We start from the raw sequence: 16196 nt of genomic DNA on the forward strand, positions 1-16196 counted from the left end.
CACCTGGCTGTGTCCTCTGAACAGGGCAATGGGCATCCCCACATGGAAACTGCCAGGGGAGACAGCAGGGACAGTGGGTGCAAGGGCAGAACTTTCTCAAGGACTGCATGAGTCAGAGACGAGTAAAATGGTGTGGGACTCCACACTCCCTTTCTCCCCATTAACCCCCTCCCCAGCCTCCCCATTCTCCCAGTGACATGCTTTTGGCTTTCCCCAGCTACAGCGTTGCAACTTTTTATTTCAGTCAAGACTTCAGGAAAAGTAACCAATAACCAACCCTCAACCCAAAGTTGCACAGTACACATCTGTCACCTCCATACCCCACCATGATCCTGCCCCCAGACCCAGGGAGCTCCCTCCACCAGGTGTCAGATTTGGTCTCCAGGACATCACACCAAACAGGACACTGCTTTGAGCTAATAGCCCCATAGCACAGCCTCAGCCTCTCAGGGTAGGAAAGCAAGTGCTTGTTGCTGAAAAGGCTGATGACACATTCTGGGGATGCAATCCAGGGCAGGAAACCCCCTCCAGACACTGCTCCAGGGACGGAGATGAAAAGCCAAGCATGTGAAGCCTTTGTCAGGATAGGACATCTCTAGCCTTAAAAGCTGTCCCAGTGCTGCAGTAGAATCCTCACCTCCTCACACTGGCCAGTCCTGTGCATGTCAGCTAAAGACGTGGTGTTACAGCGTGTGCAAGGAGGCTTGGACAGTCCCGCAGGATTCCTGTTTATTTCCTCACTCCCACTCTGCAGCCAACTCACCACCAGCAAGGGAAAGGTCTGAAAATGGGCAGGGCACATCTCTCCCCTTGCCCGCAAGCAGAGCCACGTTGTGCCCATCACAGGATGTACCAGGCTGCAGCTCCTGCTGCCASGGCCACACAGGCTGCCAGCACCAGCTGCACCAGGGGCTGCCTGGCCAGGYCTATGGCGGTGTGGAAGGGGCAGCCAGGGCTTGCTGTGCCTGCAGGACACAGAAAGCACCGTTAGCACTGCCCCTCTTATGCCATGTACCCGTGGCAGCTCTCTYGTTGCCACCACCTACCCAGTTTGTCTGCGTAGTAGGGGCATTTGCGGATRTCTCCTTTTCCATCGTGGACTGGAAAGCCTCCATCTTGGGCTTCTTCTGCCAGTGACCTGCCGATCTCGTCCAGCTCATTGAACACCTGCAAGTGGTCACAGCAAGCATGTGAAGCAGGCAGAGCSAGGCAGCTCTCAGCCAGATCCCTGGCACCACTTGGGAGAACAGGCAAGCACCACTGCTGCTTCCCTGTCCCCACACTTACAGAGCATCTTGCTGTGTTGATAACTGGCACACCTTACAGTTCTAGRAAGGCATAGCCCATCCCAAGAGCACCCAGTCAGAGCCAGGAGCAAGGCAGCACCACCCTGCTGCTCACCTCCCAGCCTGCTGTGGGTGGAAATGGGAGGCAACAGGCTCTCCTCTCCCTGCTGCAGACCCTTGTAGGATCCCAGCTTCTGCASTGGTCAGGCAGCCCCCTCCCGCTGCTGTGGGATTCCATAAGGATCCTGACAAAGGAGCCAACCACATCCCACCATATTTCTGGCCAGTTTAAATCACACTGACCTGCTACAAGCACAGATTAAAGCTTCCATCCGTAGCTAAATCTGTGTTCATCCCCTGGGGCAAGTGGCAGCTCAGTCAGGTTTGATGAGAGGCAAATGCTATGGGAGGAACAAGAGGCTCCAGACATTTTTGACCATAGGACAACACGTCAGACCTGAGACAGGAGATGAATTGTCACCAGGGTGGTGCAACACACTCAAGCTATTTGAGGCTGTCTCAGGACAAGAGCTCTGCTCCCCTCACTGCTTYACAGCCACACAGCCCACGGGAATCTTGAAGTCACAGTAATTTTGCTTTAATCAAAGGGCTTGGCTATGATGTTGGAGCATGGGAGGAATGCCTGCCTGACACCAGCTCCAGAAGCTAGTGAAACAGCTTGTAAAACTAGAATCCCAACCCCTCAAGGAGGGCCTGCAGTGGTCTCAGCCCCAAACCACTACCTGGGTGAGTGGTATGACTGAATGAACCTGGGCAAGATTTAAAAGCTGCAGCACCCACACAYACCGGTCCTCAAGGGATTTGTTTAGTACCTGCATGTTAAATCTGAAGGCTTTGTTGGCCTCTTCCACTATCCTTTCCTTAGTGTTCTTATCCAAGTCCAAGGCATTCATTCTTGCTCTGTAAAGCTGCTTGAACTGCTGYGCATTGGAAACGTTGTCAAACACGTAGAATTGGATCCCTTCCCCAGTACTGGGCAACTTCAGGGCCCTCTGGGCTACCTTCTTCAGCACCTGGCCACCTGAGAGGTCCCCCATATAGCGTGTGTAMGCGTGAGCCACCAGCAGTTCTGGCTCGTGTTGTCCCACATGATGGATTCTGTCCACATATTGCTGAGTTGCCTCTGAACACTGGATCTTTTCTTTCCAGTCTTCTCCATAGAAGTATTTGAGGTCTTTGGCCAACGCTTCTCTCCGGTGAAGCTCCACAGGGAAATACAGAGGAGCAAAGACTGGGTTGTTTTTGTTGCGATCAATCTCCTCTTCCAGAGCAGAGTAGGTGAAGTGCAGGGCCACAGTGGCCAGCTACAGACAGAGCACAGCTCACGTGAGAAGCTTGTCACTGGATGGGCACAAGTCACCTCATGACTGCTCCCCCCTGCATGGAATTGGGGTAAACAAGAGGAAACCCCCAGGTCCAGCACAAAATCAGGCTGGAGAGCCTATACCAGGCAGGCACTGCTTGAAGGAGCAAAGGCTCTGCTCTACCTCCATAACACCCCCAGCGTTGTGGGGCTCTGCCTTSGAGTCTGCATCAGTCACTGGGTACATCAAACAGACGGAAGCAGAGCCATACTCACCTTGAAGAGCTCCTTCTTGATCCRTCCCTTCAGGAAGTCCTTGACAAACTGAGTGTTCTCTGCACGGTCGTGCGATTCCTTTGTGCCCTCCTTCAGCAGCTCCGAAAGGTCCATGGGGCTGCAGGCAAACAGGAGAGCTCCTTTCACCCCACTGCCACACACAGCAATGAATTAGTCCCTGCTGTGTTCTGAGGGATCCCCCCCGCCACCATCCCAGCTCAGAGAATATACGAGGTGGGACCCTCAAGCCACCCTGCACGTTGACCTAGCAGCAGCTGGAGGAAGCAGCAGGGTGGCAGCAGCCCATGTGCCAACCAGACTCGCCACTCCAGGAGGGCTGGAGCTTAGCAGGGGCTCTGGCCCAGGATGCTGAGGCAACTCTAAAGGACCCTCTAATCCCTGCACCATGATTTTTGCTTCTCATCCATGTGAGCCAAACAACACTAAACAAGCAAGCCTTGAGCAAATGGAGAGCGACTATCAGGACAGGCTAAAGGGCACAGGGTCTTGGTGGTATTTGCTGCTGGAGAAGGAAAAAGGCTCAGATGGGAGTAGATGCACACACAAGCAGGTCCCCAGCTTTCCCAACTTGGATATCAACTTTTGGAGAGGAGAGCTGAATGGCACAATAATGTAAGAAGAGCCTTAAAACGTTTATTTCTCCTGAATCACACTGCTTTTGCAAGTTTCCACAAGGTGTCTTATTTTAAAACAGACCCAAAACATTAAAATCTATGATTTTAGACTACAGGCACAGCACCTACCTGGACACTGGTACAGTATCAACACATACACTCACTCAAATCATGCCAAAGTGCACCTTATGRTTTTCATCACTAGTTTGCTCCAGGTTGCACATTACTGTTAGCTCCAAGGGAGACTTTGAACACTCCAGACCCACTGAGTGTGCCAGGAGAGYCAGGAAACATTAACTTCTCATGAAGCTGAGCCTGTCAAATCAAAGAAGTTAACCAGCCTGTCTAGGTCTTTTAGGAAGTACCCTAGTCATCCTTTCCATTTTCCAAGTCTAAAGACTTGGCTTTATAACATGTGTGTGAATTTGTTTTTTAAAGTAACCGCCTAGAAAATGTCCTTGCCTAGACCTGTGTATTCTGCAAAGGCAAGAGCTCACCAGAACAGAGTTAACCTCCTAGAGTCATCTTTCAAAACAAGAAGCGGCTGTCACATAAGCCTGCCCAGCAGGCCATGGAAAACTGTCTCCCTTTGGCCAGGAAGATACAAACACAACTGCCAAATAGTCRAAGTGTTTGTGAAATGTGACTTTGATAGTAGAGACTAAAAAAAAATAACCATAACCATGTTGTCAGCCCTGCCAGATCACTCCTTCCCATCGCTTCCATCCTTCCAGTAGTTTGACTACAGAGATTTCACAGCATGTATTTTGATTAGTCACTTATTGTGGTCCTGCACTTCTTCCACATGAGAAGGATCACTCCTTTACCTGGAAGATCTTCTGCCTTGCCTGAGGCTGTGTCTGTGCCACTGTGTAGGACRGGACTCACCTGACACTGTCATCTTCTGCTTCCTCATAGCGCAAGACATCCCCTTCCTCTCCTGTCTCCAGGGCTGATGGCATTGTAGTCAGTGCTGGGGATCAMTCTGAAAGGCAAAATCAGAGACGAGTTTTCAGGGGAAGCTGCCTTAGCAAAGGGATGGGAGTGAAATATTGAACAGTCCAGCAAGAAGCTCTCTGAGCTGCTCCACCAGGCAGGGCAGTGAGGAGCCGCCTCTGGCTGTATCCACCTCACACCCTGCACTTCCAAGGAAGCAGATTTGCCTGTTCAGTTCAGCCACCTCAGGTGAACCTCAGCACTGACACYCAGTTYACAAAACAYTAACCTCAGAGGAGACCTACAACASAGCAAGCAGCCTGCATTCTGTTTCCCACTTCAGGATGGCTCCCAGCTGAAGATGAGACCTCCATGTTGGGSATCTGCACTGAAACTGTGAGCAGGCTGCTTTGCCCTCATGCTACCAAATATTTCCCCCAGTGTCAAACTCTGAGCAGAGTAACAGGAAGGGGAAGCCCCTCTCCTTCACTCAGGAGGAAGAACAAGCTACATTTCCACAGCAGTACAGAGTAGTACAGAGCTTCCCTGGAAGGAAGCRGTGGTGCATTAGGCCAGCTGAGCTCTGAAGTCAGGCAGCTCACAGGGGAAACAAGAACATTCSCTGTGACAGAAGAGGAGGACCTTCCAAAACAGGGGCAGACTTCACTGCTCTGCCTTTCCTGGGCCACTCTCCAAGCAGAGCGAGCTGCAGAGAGCTCCTGTTCCCACTCACACCCTTCTCTCCTGCCTGGCAGGTTTTACTTCCAATCCYACAAGTAGCTGGGTTCTCCCTCCTCTTTGCAAAAGGAAACAAAAYCTCCTTGGATGTAACAGGATGCACAAGCCTTACCCAGAAGCARGAACAAGACACACTTGGATTATATTGGCTGAGCACAAAAATCCAGGCACCTCATTTATAAAATGGACCTGTAATCAGCTTTGTGCAGAGCAGCAYCACCACCTTACAGGCAGCCTTGGCAGAGGAATGAGGAGCTAAGCTGATGCTGGCTCTTCAGAAAGCGCTCACCATGAGAACCATCCTCATGCTGCCCCCCTTCAGTTCAGCTCCCCCTTACAGGGCTGCATCCATGGATTCACTGCTCAAAGCTGGGGACTGGGAGAACCAACAAGCAGCTGCCTTGAGCTGGTCAGCACAGGGCCAGCACTGGCACAGCCGCTGCTGGAGCCCAGCTCACATGAACACACCAGTTAGAAATTAATTGCCCTTCAGTTGCTCACCACTGAGTTTCTACAGCCCTGCTTCACAACGACCTCAGTACTGTCCACTCTCCAGCCAGGAGCACAGCTGAGCCACATCCTCAGGTACAGCACAAGGKCCCCCCAAGCTCAGGCACAGCACCTGCTCTGGGGGGACTCATCACCAGGTGAAGGTTTYCYCTATAATCACAATCTTTATGGTCCKTGGGACACAGCCTTCCTCAGGGGAAGACTGACCAAATGCATTACTTTGTGATGCCAGGAGCCCAGGGCTGGGACAGAAGTCAATCTGGGTCATTTGGGGTGGCAGCCCTATATTCTCATCACCCCTCCCTTGACATGGCATGGTGCAGCCTGCCCACCCCAGGATAAAGGTCAGAGCAGAAACCAGCTTCAGCTGCTGTATTGTCTATGCAGTAACTCACTAGACAGCTAAACTCTGGACTGATCTTCACTCCTCACACAGCTTCAGCCATTGGGAAATGCCCACTGCAGAGAGGGGAAACCAAAGCACAAAGGCAAATGACCCACCTGAGCTCAGCCAGAAGCCTGTTGTGGACAYAGGGGGAACAGGCTACACACCTCCTGCCAGTGCAGATCACCAGCTCTGTGACACCCTGCCTGCCTGTTCTGCTGCACATCAAGAGATGCAGTTCCCAAAATGAAACTAGACAAACTAGTTCCAATTTATCTTAGACTCCCAGAAAGCCAGAGTCCTGGAGGTGAAGTGTGCTGTGCCCACATGCCCGCAAGAGCTGCTGGTACAAAGCAGCAGGTGAGAGCAGAGCTACAGAACACCTGAGCACCACTCATYCCTTGGGAGAGGCCTGAAGGCTCGCATCAAATCTACCCAAAAGAATATACCAGGTCAGGTCTCAGAAATCAGCAGCAATGGCTCAAGGCTCCCAGTGGTCACACATAGATGACCCTGAGATCATCACATCTGCTCACTCATCAGAGCCTCCACTCCCACACTGAGCACACTCATGTTCACACAGRAACTTGGTTTTCCACATCACAAAGGGGGACCTGGTGGTCACAGAAGCCTTTACCAACCCTGTTAGTAGTGCTGTAGAAGCACAACCAATGGTGAATGACTGTCCCAGGAGCACTAACTGCTGCTGGGAGCAGGGGTTAGCATGAAAAAAGTCATTGAGGGCCTTTGGTGCATTCTCAGACTTGTATCTCTCCCAGCGTGTTTTGCAGGGCTCACTCTGACACTTGCCTCTCCATGGCAATGGGCAGGGCAGTGGTAACACCAGTCCCTGTAGCCCCAGGCGAGGGCAGAACATGCGCAAGAAARTCTGGAAGCTCAGATTTTTCCCAATATAGTCTCTAGCACAGACTCCTCCCCAAAAAGACAAGTCGGCACAAACCAATCCCATCCTTCCCAGTGCTGAGTTATTGCAGAACCRGGAGGGAGGGAAGTCAGAGCCATTGTGCCTAATGCCACCACACATCACTGCTCTTACTGAAAAACTGGCAACTACAAGCTCCAGTCTACAGTCACATCCCTGGTTTCTCTGCTCTTATGAAAAGAAGCGTGTCCCACATGCCAAGGAGGAGGTTCAGGCAGCTGCCCACCTCCTCTGCAGAGGCTGGAATGTCATTTCATTTGCTGCAGGGAGCTCTGCTCAYCCAGGACCTGGCTGATGTTCAGGGTAAACACAGACCTCCCCAGTACCTGGACAGAGCCTGTCTGGAAGCAATCCAACATCTGCTAGTTGGGATGGCAGAGCTGAAGAGTGGTGAGAAGGCTTGGTAAAGAAAACATCAGCATTCCAAACATTTTTTTTTTCCCAATGACAGCTTTCAAAACCCCTGAGGAGGCACCTCTACCTCATCTAGATGYGTGTAGTTTGCCCCTGCACACAACTCCTCAGCAAGCTGCATGCCCCAGATGCACAGCTGTTCTTTTCAGGGCAAGATGACATTTAATCCCAATAATCCTGTGCCTTTTGAAGGCCTTTTGACTGCTGCCGCAGGGAAGGAGGACTGGAAGCCCTGGTTTTGCTTGGGCACTCTGGGAGAAGTCCAGTAACTCACAAACACCCCAGCAGTACAGAGTTCACACCTGCTGTTTAACTTTCATGCAGCTTCAAGGCATTTCCCCACACACAGAGCCCAGAGTGTGGCTGAACCTACCAGAGTATCGCTGCAGCAAAGACAAACCTCACAATCCCAGCCCTAGAGGCTTGAAGAATCATCCCAGAGGTTGCCTGGCAATCCCAGCAGGAGAGATTCTCATCTCCTTCTCCATATCTAGGGAGGGATTTAGCACTGGTTGCTCCTGGAAATGGAGCCTCACAGACTACATTACCACATTACCTGATCCCAGGTATGTTGMAGACTTCACCTGGACACAGCCTAAATTTAGACAGCAATTCAAGTCCAAGACACTTCTAGCAGTACCTACACAAAAGCTACTTCTGTCTCCCAGAGCTGCAGCCCAGCACTTCAACRAACTGACCAAGGTGAGCTCAAAGACCTTGYCCAGTTCTGTCCTTGGTRGTGGCCCTTGTRTCAGGCACCCATTTAAGAACCTGTTTCCTCACCTTGGCTATRAGAACAGCCAAGGGGTAAGTCAGTCAAGGTTGAATCTGCAGTGACAAAGAACACATTGTGAGAGACACACACGAATACACCAAACAGCCTTTGCTCTGGGGAGAGTCAGTGCTTGCCCTGCCTGTCCCAGCACACTGTCAGCTGTGCCWGGAATGCACYAAGCAGGGCCAGTGACAGGCACTTRGGACTAAYATATGCAATGCAGCGCTTGTGCAAGTGTTGAGGCTTAAATAGGACGTTTGTTTCACCCAGTAATGGAAAAGCAGGGACAGCAAGAAGCCTTCATTCTTCAAGGACTTCTCTGAGCTCGGTGGGGCCAAGGAGAACCAAGTGGCCCCGTCGYCACTGGGAACACCGAGCGCAAGGTTCCTGTCCCCAAAGCCCCGGGCGTCGCTCARGAGCAGCCGTGCAGAGTCACTGCGGGGCTCTGAGGGCCCCGTGCTAGCGCACAGCTCCGCTCGCCGGGCAGGCACTCGCCCGCGGGCACACACGGCAGGATAGGAAAGGCTGACAACGGCCGGCAGGGCGGGTGGGCAGCACCCGGCTCTGCACCGGCACACGGCTCGCGGGAGGGCACTGTGGGCCCAGGCGGCCCGGTCCGGGTCAGGGCGGTCAGGTCGGCCGCTACAGCCTCGGGCCCCGGCAAGCAACAGCGCCGAAACACGGCTCTGAGGATGCCCGGGCGGGTTACCCTGCCTAGCGTCCCCCTTCCGCAGAGTACCCGGGCCCACCCGCCCTCGGGAGCGGGCAGAGCCCCGCACTGGGAGTCCCACGGGAGAGGGGAAGGCCGCGGGCTCACGGCAGGCCGCGTTGCCATGGGAACCAGCGCACACTCACCGATGCTGCCGCCACCCGCGACCCCCGGCGCCAAACAAAGACCCCGCACGGCCGGCCCGGATTTATCGACCGGGGGGTCACGGCTCGGCCAATCAGGAGCTGCGGACGGCACGCGCCGCGATTGGTGAAGGCGGCCCACACGCCCCGCAAGGGCCCCCCTTCAGTAGGCGGGCGGAGCGCGAGACGGCGCACGCACCAAAGCCGCTATTGGCGGAGGCAGCCGGGGCGGCCCTGGCCCCGCCCCCAGGGGAGGCCGGAGCGCAAACCCGCGCATGCGCAAAGCCCGCCGCGCGCGGGCAGCCGGGAGTGGCGCCCGAGAAGGAAACATGGCGGTAGTGCTGCGGTACCAGCGGCTTCATTGGCGGCTGCAGTGACGGCACCCGGCGCAGCTCTCGTTCCACGGCCCCTGCAGGGCTGGGGGAACACCCGGGACAGCAAGTGCAGGGGGCCGAAAGCACCAGGCCTTGGGCTTCTTTGTGCTGCTGAGGGAGGGAGCTCAGCGCCTCTGAGACCACAGATCAGGAGCTTTTGTTAACCGAGGGCTGCGGGCTCTAAGATGGTCTGTGTGGTTCACTCTGTTAATTGTCCACATGTGGGCACAGAATCATTTACCTTCCTCTGAAATACACCAAGTACATTCCAGCCTTTTCAAAGCACTTCCTTTCCCTCCCAAGTTTTCTCTCCGAACACCCCCTTCCCCTGTTGTGCCGACGCTCCTTTCCTGACCTCCAGCTCCTCTCACTGCCTGTCCCCTATTTGCACCTCTCTTCTTAAGGAATCGTTTTCCTAAAAGAAACTGCCTTCCCACTCCACGACCAGGCCAGTTAGGGCTCCCGTGCCCTGTGGATGTGCCGGTGCCGCAGAAGCGCGGAGCTCACGGGGAAGCCCCTCCGCACTCGGGGCACAGGCACAGGGCCGCTCGTTTCGGGTGCAGCGGTGCGGGGTGAGCTGTGCGCTCTGCCCGAAGCTATCCCCGCACTCAGCACAGGCCTATGGGCTCTCTCTGTGCACCCGCCAATGCCGCAGCAGGGCCGGCCTCCACAGGGAGCTCTTCCCGCACTGCACGCATTTGAAGGGGCGCTCGCCGGTGTGGAAGCGGCGGTGCTGGATGAGGTGGGAGCTCACCGTGAAGCTCTTCCCGCACCCGGAGCACCCATAGGGGCGCTCGCTGTATGGAACCGCCGGTGCTGGATGAGGCCGAGCTCACGGTGAAGCTCTTCCCGCTCCCGGAGCACTTGTACGGCTTCTCCCGCGTATGCACCCGCTGGTGCTTCATGAGCTCGGAGCTCTGGCTGAAGCTCTTTCCACACTCGGTGCAGCCGTAGGGTCTCCCCAGTGTGCACTCACCGGTGCTGCACCAGCTGCGAGTTCCCGGAGAACCTCTTCCCGCACTCGGCACACCTGAAGGGCTTCTCCCCGGTGTGGTCACCTGGTGCCGCAGCAGCGTTGAGCTCATGCTGAAGCTCTTCCCGCACTCGAAGCACTCATAGGGCTTMTCTCCCGTGTGCATCCTCTGGTGCTGGATGAGATGGGACTGCTGCCAGAAACGCTCCCTGCACTCRCTGCAGGAGAAGGGTTTCTCTCCASTGTGGATTCTCCGATGCTGGACAAGATTGGAGCTCACCTGGAAGCTCTTCCCKCAGTCCCCACAGATCACCAGTCTCTCCACAGATGGATTTCTCCACTGGATAACATCTGGCAGCTTYCTGAAACTTTTCCCATGCAGCATAACTCGGCTTTGCTCTTCCCCAGAGGTCTCTCACCCCCTTCTGACCTGTGTGGGACTGGGTCCTGTGCAGGACTATGGGAATTGCTCTCCCTAGAGAGTCCTGAGAGTAAACTCTCAGGCTCTGCTGGCTCAGGGATACCTTGGTGGAAATTCTTCTCTTTTTTGCTCACAATATCATCCTCAGCTGTAATAAAATGAAAATCCAGAGAGAAGTCACAGACAGGAAATTTTAGACAGGGATTATCAAAAGGGATCAAATTCTAAAAATCCACCAGATTGACTCAGAAAGTTCAGATACTTCCTTCCAAACTGCACAGTGGATTTCTCAGCATGTTCACAGGAACAAACCTTGGAAACAACCCTGTGTGCTCTGACAGAACCTGAATCCACTGAAATTATTTGCATATTAGAGGTAAAAGTTCAGTGCTTGAATGGGAAGGATGGCTGCTCTTCTAGGAGATCTGAAAAGTTATTAAAAGCTGAACTGGGAGTCATGGAAGTGCCACAGAGAACCGTCCTGCTCAGAACAGATGCAACATCCCTGGTCTTGTGCTGCTGGGGCTGCAGAGAGAGACACTCCAAAAGAGATACTGTCTCTAAGGGATGAAACGTGGAGACACTTGGAGCCTGGCTTATGCCAGTCTTGGAGCAGAAGAAAGACAACTTTATGCTCCCATGGATGCATGGGAGAGCATGCAGGGCTGGGATGAGGAAGTCATGGAGCAGGAGAGTCACTGCAGAACTAAGAAAGGAAGGAGAGCCSAGAATTGCAGCCCAGAAGATCTAAGTACATATTTGATCTTCCTCTTTCTGGTCAGTGTAAGAAAACATCACAATGTGATTTCACAGTGAACTCCTGAGATACCTTTTACAATAGCTCAGTGTAATATTGACACCACCTCATATAATTTTCCTTAAAATTGTTCCATGTGAGGAACAGAAACTGGAACTTTGATAGTCATCTGTCTGCAGCTACTCCATCCAGGTGGAATCTGGAGGAAAAGAGAAGGTGGATGTCCAAACACAGGATAAGGACATTTTGGGCAGCCCAGCATGAAGCCCTTGCTCTGTGGGTCAGACGTACTGAGCACATAGTAGAGCTTGGGAAGCTGTTCTGTTGGTGTCCTCTGTAAAGGGTTTGATCAAAATCACGATGACATGACCTCACAGGAGGTATTTTAAGTGAAAGGGGACTAAGTTCACAATGTTCAGGAATTGATACTGGAAGCATAAGGCTGAACTGGCAAAAATTAATAAGCAAGAGAGACAGAAGAGTGTGGTTCTTCCTCAGCCCATGCCAACTTGGGTTGATGCTCAAGCCTCTGATATGCCCAAGACTACCAGGGCTAAGCTCCCAGTAAAGCCCCAGGTAAACAGAGCTTGGGAGAAAACCTAAGTATCACCTTAAGTACCTCTGGATCTCTGTTTCTCAAGAGAACCCACTTGAAGCTCTTCAGAAATGTCAGTGATTTTAGCAAAAGGGAGATCTGGAATCCAAAGGCATTCCCAAAGACATTCATCCTTTGCCAAAACTGATATGGAAACTCAGCTGCTGTGGGACGAGTGACCCTTATGGGCAGGAAGGATGGGAAAGGGGAGGTGCTGATGATTCTGTGTTATTCAGACACAAAGGCTGACATAAACTGTGTCAGAGCCTTATAATACTGACCAACCAGGTGACAGGGGAATGACAGGTAACAAAGAACTGCGGAGTGGAACAGCCTCTATTACCAGGATTGGCCTAGGATGTTCTTGATATCATTCTGGAATAGCCCCTTCGAGTTAGAGCAGATGGATGAAAACTGCAGCTCCCAGGCAGACAAAACAGCTAATGAAATGTTAATGATTGTTAGGGAAAAACAGAATAAAGAGAATGTAATTGTGCCCTTGCTGCTCAAACCCCACACCCTGACTGTGTGCAAAGGCAGGGATGGATTATCCATTTCAGAGAAATTCCAATAGAGCTGAGTGAGATACAGAGCATGATATGAATAATAAAAGGCACAGAACAGCTTCTGCATTGGAGATAAAGGCACAGCTGGTAGGGATATTGCAGAGGACTATAAAACCACAAGTGGCCCATGGGGTGGGTGGGGATACCTCCTGCACTATCTGCTCTGAATTACCAACAACTGACATGAAGTGAACTACTAGAAGGCAGCTTCAAATCAAACTAAAGAAAGCAGCAGCTCACAAAGCAGCTGAATATGCCATCAAACTACTGGTTGCAAGCTGTCACAGATACTAAAACATGCACAACTTCAGATGGCAAGAAAATATAAAGAGCTATGAGATACTGAGACATTGCATGTCTAGTTCAGGAGTTTCTGAAGTCAGGAGTGCCAGTGCCTGGGAAAGCATTCAGGAACACATGGCTGCCTGTCGGCCTTCTCTGGGACCGAGCACTGGCTGCTGCCAGGGACTACAGGGAGGACCATGGTCCATCCTGGTATCGTGAATCCTGTGCCTTCTGGTAGGGTTTGGGAACCTTGAAGTAGTTTTTCTCACTGACAGTTTCACAGATGACTAGACAATGCTGAGTTAATGGTCGGAGTCCATGATCTTAGCGAGCTTTCCACAAACTTAATGATTCTATAATTGTACCATCCCTTTACCTGCACAGGTGCTGCTCAGCACTGTTTCCGTCTTTCCTCGGCAGCTGCCGAGTTGGGAGAACCACAGTTCCTCCTTCTGATCCATGGGGGAGATCATGTGTTGGGTGAGCCGGCACGGCTCTCTCCCTCTGTAAGGGACTTTAGCACGGTTTCGGGCAGGAAGGGAATGACAGTGCCCAGGGAAACGCGGAGCCTTCGCTGCAGAGGCTCAGCGAACAGGACACAATGGCAGTCATCGCTTTCTGAGGAGAAAATTTCCAGAGGACACCAGAGCAGAATTCTGGAAATCTGTACCTGGGCTTCATGTCCTTCCAGGACACTGCACCTTCCAGTGCTGTCAGGGGCTGGAGCCACCCAGGTCTCGAAAATGTTGGGAAGGGAGCAGTGGCTTTGTGTTTAGCAATCACACATGGTTTGGGTTGGAAGGGACCTTAAAACCCATCCCATTCCACTCCCTGCCATGGGCAGGGACACCTTCCACTAGGTCAGGTTGCTCCAAGCCCCATCCAACCTGGCCTTGAACATTTGCAGGGATTTGGAATCCACATATTCCCTGGGTAATCACAGGGATGGTTCTGCTAAAGACTGCATTACTTCTCCCAGGCACTTTGTGTTCATTAGACATCTGATGCACAATGCCTCCAGAAGAAATTTTATACTGGGACGATATGGAAAGCAAACCAGCACACTGGAAATGTGCTCTCCGAGCAGCTCCACTCCTGAAGAAGAACTGCAGGAAGGATTGCTCACAGATTTGTCCCTTCCATATCTAAGCACTGGCACTGTAAGTGTGGATCTGTCGGCCCATGGAAAGGCACTGCAGTCACCACTCTGGGCTTTACAGCATTCTCTTATTTTTTAAATTCAGCTGGGTCCTTCAAGGGTCTTGACCATGGTGAGGGATCATACACTGGCACTCATGAAGTGCCATTGAACAAGGCGATGGTACACACAGAGCTGTGCCTGTGTAAGAAAACAGCTCTCTTCTCACATTCAGAATTGTTTCATAGGCATCTGCAGCACAGTCTTTCAGAATAAACCTATTTAGGAAGTTTTGTTCAGGCAGGAAATGAGACAATACACAAACCATTATGGAGTATCCCAAGTCAATTCCACTGCTCATTTGTCACAGTGAATTTAGAAGCTCGCATGGTGCTCTCACATAAAACAGAAGCTTTGTGTAACGACAGTAACCTTTATTTGAAAAAAATAATACTGTAGTTGATTTTTTTTGGCAGCATTGAAAGTGTAAAAAGCAAGAGAATTATAAAACTAGTTTTGGTAACTTGCTACACAGTTGGAAATAAAAAAATTATGACAGTGTATCTTCCAAGGCAAACTAGGATGCACTAGGAAGGTAAAAACCTGGGAAATATCTACAAATGGAATTGTTTGGCAATGCATTAGCACTGGCAGATGGCAAGACCAGTGTTAACTAAGGCAGGCCTGCTTTGATCAGGGATTAATGAAGCAGGAGAATGAGATAGGATTCAGATAATTTGCAGTCTGTATCAGACATGTCCTTGTGATCTTCAAGGCTTCAAAATATTTTAAATCCTTCTCTCATAGTCTTAAAAAACGATTACAATTACATTTTGCCAACTTCACCAATAAGGAGGCATCAAGGCAAGCAACTCAAAGTAGTCAGCTCCAAACCCTGACAGAAAGATGTGGTATTAAAATTACACTTCTTTTTATCCTAACATAGTGGAGTGCTTTAAGAAAAAATTAATTTGAATGATTATAATTTATATCTACCGAATGAGGATGCTGCACTTTGTGAAGGTAAAGATGTAACATTCTTTGATAGCGGATATAATTCTTAACTAAAACCAGAAAAAACTAATATATTCCCACATTAAGATCTGTTAGTAGGACGGAAGCTTTTCCCCATGTGAGACGTGTACTTGAGAGAAATACACTGAGAGAACAGCATCGACTGGAAAGTCAGTTAAGGCAAGCCCCATCCTTCTCAAAGCAGTCATTGCTTGCAGCTCTTGACGAGAAAGGTGGGAGAGGAAAAGTGCCATTGCCTTTCCCAAGCATCCAAACCATCCAAGGGCAATTGAGCTGTATGCCACAGACCATCCATACTTGTGCCAGTCAAGGTTTAGAGTGGCCACTAGAAAGAACTTCTACTGGGGAAGGGTGATTAGATATTGGAATGCACTGCATTGGCATGGAACTCAAACCTGTGGTGTCGTTGCCATGGTGGGGGTGACTTCCAGGTTACAATCAGTGATCTCACAAGGCTCTTCCTGCTGAATTGATTCCATCATTCTGTGACCTCACAGCATTTGGGGACAGCGTCACACTTGATAAGTGTCCCCAGCCCGTGGCCGTGGCCAGAGCCCAGGCAGACGTCGGYGGGGAAGGACGGGCAGAGCCTTTGAGAGCGGGCAGCTCGTCCGTCAGCAGCACCATGGACGGGCAGCTGCAGTCGCGGCTGCTGATGGTGTCGCTGGTGCTGCTGCATTTCCTGCAGCAACCGGAGCCTGGCAGCCCTGCTGCTGCTGCTGCTGCCGAGGACACGGGGACCTGGGATGTGCTTCCCCAGGCCCTGGAAGAAGAGCAGCAAGAGGCAGCGCCAATGAGGGGCCTCCTGGCGTTGGCCCTGGAGGTGCTGCCTCCCGTCTTCGCGGCCTTGGGCACGTTGCTCCAGGCCGTGAAGCTCCTCTGGGTCCTCGGCAAGTGGCTCTGGAGACGCTGGGGAGAGGTGAGCCAGGCTCTCGGGCAGGTGGCACGCTGCCGGGGGCCGGGAGCCGCCAAGGCCTT

At 51.9% G+C, this 16196-nt stretch overlaps 1 protein-coding gene and 1 pseudogene across 2 annotated transcripts; both read right to left on the reverse strand.

Moving 5' to 3' along the window:
* Positions 1-218: 218 nt before the first annotated feature.
* HMOX2 (heme oxygenase 2) lies at positions 219-4527 on the reverse strand. 2 transcript variants are annotated; one of them, XM_057372394.1, is made up of 5 exons: positions 4410-4527; positions 2887-3037; positions 2120-2611; positions 1047-1167; positions 219-965 (listed from the first exon to the last, which is right to left on the reverse strand). In XM_057372394.1, exons 1-5 carry the CDS (start codon positions 4481-4483, stop codon positions 841-843), a joined length of 963 nt encoding a protein of 320 aa, XP_057228377.1. In that variant the 5' UTR covers positions 4484-4527; the 3' UTR covers positions 219-840. The 2 variants fall into 2 exon arrangements, with proteins under 2 accessions (XP_057228377.1, XP_057228378.1); XM_057372395.1 differs by having other exon boundaries at positions 2887-3004; positions 4410-4526.
* A 4642-nt stretch (positions 4528-9169) lies between these two features.
* On the reverse strand, positions 9170-10806 carry LOC130577176 (zinc finger protein 501-like; annotated as a pseudogene).
* Between the last annotated feature and the right edge of the window lie 5390 nt (positions 10807-16196).

The sequence above is a fragment of the Malurus melanocephalus genome, unplaced genomic scaffold (genome assembly GCF_030028575.1).
Source record: "Malurus melanocephalus ecotype Western Australia unplaced genomic scaffold, MMel_1.1 scaffold_170, whole genome shotgun sequence".
NCBI classification, from domain to species: Eukaryota; Metazoa; Chordata; class Aves; order Passeriformes; family Maluridae; genus Malurus; species Malurus melanocephalus.